We start from the raw sequence: 3,039 nt of genomic DNA, 5'->3' as shown, positions 1-3,039 counted from the left end.
TGCAACCTGGGAGCTGCCTGTTCCCCTCACATGGGTGGATGGGAGCATCTGTCTTCTGTCTTGAACTTTATGTGCTGGCCTGTACAGAGGCTTTATTACTTCCCCATGAAGGACATCTCTGCCAACAGCAGGAAGTGATCTGAGCTTTGTACATGAAGTGGGCTGGCTTCTCGGCTCAAGCATGTGGCCAAATCACACTCCTTTGCAAACCACAGTCCCTTGTGCTTTGATTTACCTGCCTGCATGTAAGGTATCATTTCTCTAAATTACTTCATTGTATCTCTCTCTTCTTGTCACATGTTTGGTTTGTACTTCAGTTACTACTCTGTCACTAGTCCTACATAATGCAATGACATCTTTTTCATAGAATCATAGAATCATTTAGGTTGGAAGGGACCTCCAAGATCATCAAGTCCAACCACCGAGCCACCAGGGCTCTAAAGTCCTCTGCTAAAACAGATCAGAATCTGTCAGGGTTGGAAGAGACCACAAGGATCCCCCAGTTCCAGCCCCTCTGCCATGAGCAGGGACACCTCCCACTAGATCAGGCTGCCCAGAGCCTCCTCCAGCCTGGCCTTAAAGACCCCCAGGGATGGGGCCTCAACCACCTCCCTGGGCAACCCATTCCAGGGCCTCACCACTCTCATGGTGAAGAACTTCTTCCTCACATCCAGCCTGAATCTGCCCACTTCCAGCTTTGCCCCATTCCCCCTAGTCCTGTTGTTACTCTATATCCTAAAAAGTCCCTCCCCAGCTTTCTTGTAGGCCCCCCTAAGATACTGGAAGGCTCTGAATTAAAATGCCTAATTCCTGTTAGACCTCAGTTGTGCAAAACATTTGTAGTGAAATATTCTGCATCTAATCTGAAAGTAAACAGACCATATGCTTGAAGAGCTTGAGATAACGTCTCTTCTACTTGAGTAGCTTGAGATGAACTGTAATAATAAGTGCTGTAAGAATAGGCACTGCGATTTGGATCATACATTCTACTGAGTGGTTTTCATACAGTGTGCATGTCATGTCAGCTATATTTGGTCTGTATCATTAGCTTTAGAACTGTGGAGAAACTATTAAATACACAAATTTATTTATTATTTAAGTACACAAAAATATCCTCCTCGACATGTGCAGAAAATAAAAATAAGGGAAGATCCTTGGTATTAAGCAGGCTGTAAGGTTTTTTAAAAAGACATTTTTCCTGCCTTTATTGAAAATTCCGTGTGTCAAGTTCCTGAGTCACTTCTTAAGAGGAAAGCAAAAAACTACTGAAGTCCTGCCACAAGAGGGCATTTCTCCCAGGCTTTGAAAAAAATACCTCTGGGAAAGGATGAGAGCAATCTTTGAACTGTCAATGAGAACTAATTGTGGCCTGAATGCATGTCTTTGTGATATTCTGAAAGATGTTTGGAGTGTGTTGGCTTAGTTCTTGCCTATCGCATTAGTCATATTTTATAGCCATTGTCTGTATGTCGTGGAGGCACTGCTTGGAGTCTGGTATTGGTGTGGAAGCATTACTACTGCAGAAGCAGATGGATAGGTACCTAAAAATATTGTCAAAATACAGCCAACTTAAACTACTGTATTTTGGGGTTTTTTTTTTTGCAGTTGCCTTGTAGAAGGAGATGCTAAAGAAGAAATCTTGCAGCCTCCAGAGCCTCAGCCAGTACCACCAATCCTAACGCCGTCTCCCCCATCAGCTTATCCAACGGTCACTTCTGTGTTGCAGGACAATGATAGATACCATCCAAAGCCAGTTTTGCATATGGTTTCATCAGAGCATTCAACAGACCTCAACGAGAATTATAATAAATCAGCAGAACTTTCAGGGAAGAATGAACCCAGTGAACGTGCAGAGAAGAGGCTGGAGCGCAACTTAAGTTTTGAGATCAAGAAGGTACCTCTTCAGGAGGGACCACGAAGCTTCGATGGGAGCTCCCTGTTGAACAGGGCACACGCAATTAAAATTAAGCCTGTGTCATCCTGTGTAATTGATGAGAGCTTTAAGCCACAGGAACAGTTCTCAGGGGATGCATTTGTAGAAGTTTCTCAAAACTCATGTATGGAATGCAGCGTGCCACAGTCTAACACAGCCTTAATACCTTCACCAGAAAGTCTGCAGAGCCGTCAGATTTCTGATGCTCTCCCAAGACCAGATCGCCTGCTGCTGTCAGAAAAGGGACAGGCCACGTGGTCGCTGCAGGGGCCTGGCAGCACGCTGCCTGCCTCGGGGTCAGAAGAGCTGTCTCCAGACATCTTGTGTCATGGTGTCAAAACTCTCTCTCTGGTATCGAACACCACAGCTGAACATCCTTCCAGGGATAACGGTGATCACACAACTATTTCTCTTCAGGCACCCCTCTGTTTTACTAACCCTCTTCATTCAGATGACTCTGACACAGACGAGATGAACTTGGGTGGAGCCACGAGCAGCAGCGTGTCTAATGTTTCAACTGCAAGTGCCACGGTTTCTGCTGCCACCAGTGCTGAGAATGTGTCTGCCAGAAAAGTGTTGCCCATGTCTATTGCTAGGCAAGACTTAACAGCCGTAACGTGTTCTGAAGATGGTGAAGGTAGGTTTCATTGTGGTTCAGAAGTGCTACTTTTTAACCTGCTTGCATCTGCAGTGTTGGACGACATACATTTAGAAAACTGCATTATAAGAAAATGTAAATAAACAAGTGCAGTATGGCAGCTTTGGGAAGGGTACAACTCTTTTCCTCCCAGTTTTTGGTTTGCATGTAAGCTTCGCCTGTTGCAAAGTATTACAGACCTTTATAAGCTGCCTCAGCAGCGTTATTGCTGGGTGTGAATGCATTCTTAATTGCAGTCGTCTGTGGTATTGGTTGGCACCTTTTTTTTTCTCCATGGCCAACTTCATGGAATTGTCTGTAATAATGGCAGCTTTGGGTAGTCAAAGTATTTAAACAAGGCTGTCCAAACACACATCAGATTCATGTTTACCGACGTATGTGCTGGTCCTAAAAATGTAGATGTAACCTTTTTCACTGTATCAGTCTTTAAAGTTGCTCGTGATTTGGC

The 3,039-nt window shown here is 44.5% G+C and overlaps 1 protein-coding gene across 1 annotated transcript; it reads left to right on the top strand.

The window, feature by feature from the left end:
* Window positions 1-1,466: 1,466 nt before the first annotated feature.
* On the top strand, window positions 1,467-2,570 carry LOC103772940 (tyrosine-protein phosphatase non-receptor type 12-like; the record flags this gene model as incomplete). The annotated part of the gene is made up of 2 exons (XM_008940288.1): window positions 1,467-1,537; window positions 1,606-2,570. Coding segments are annotated over exons 1-2 (1,036 nt in total), but the record flags the coding sequence as incomplete, so codon positions are not given.
* Between the last annotated feature and the right edge of the window lie 469 nt (window positions 2,571-3,039).

Source organism: Merops nubicus, unplaced genomic scaffold, assembly GCF_000691845.1.
Source record: "Merops nubicus isolate BGI_N331 unplaced genomic scaffold, ASM69184v1 scaffold2950, whole genome shotgun sequence".
NCBI classification, from domain to species: domain Eukaryota; kingdom Metazoa; phylum Chordata; class Aves; order Coraciiformes; family Meropidae; genus Merops; species Merops nubicus.
The sequence above is the reverse complement of the archived record's forward strand: the minus strand, read 5'-3'. Positions and strand labels throughout refer to the sequence as shown.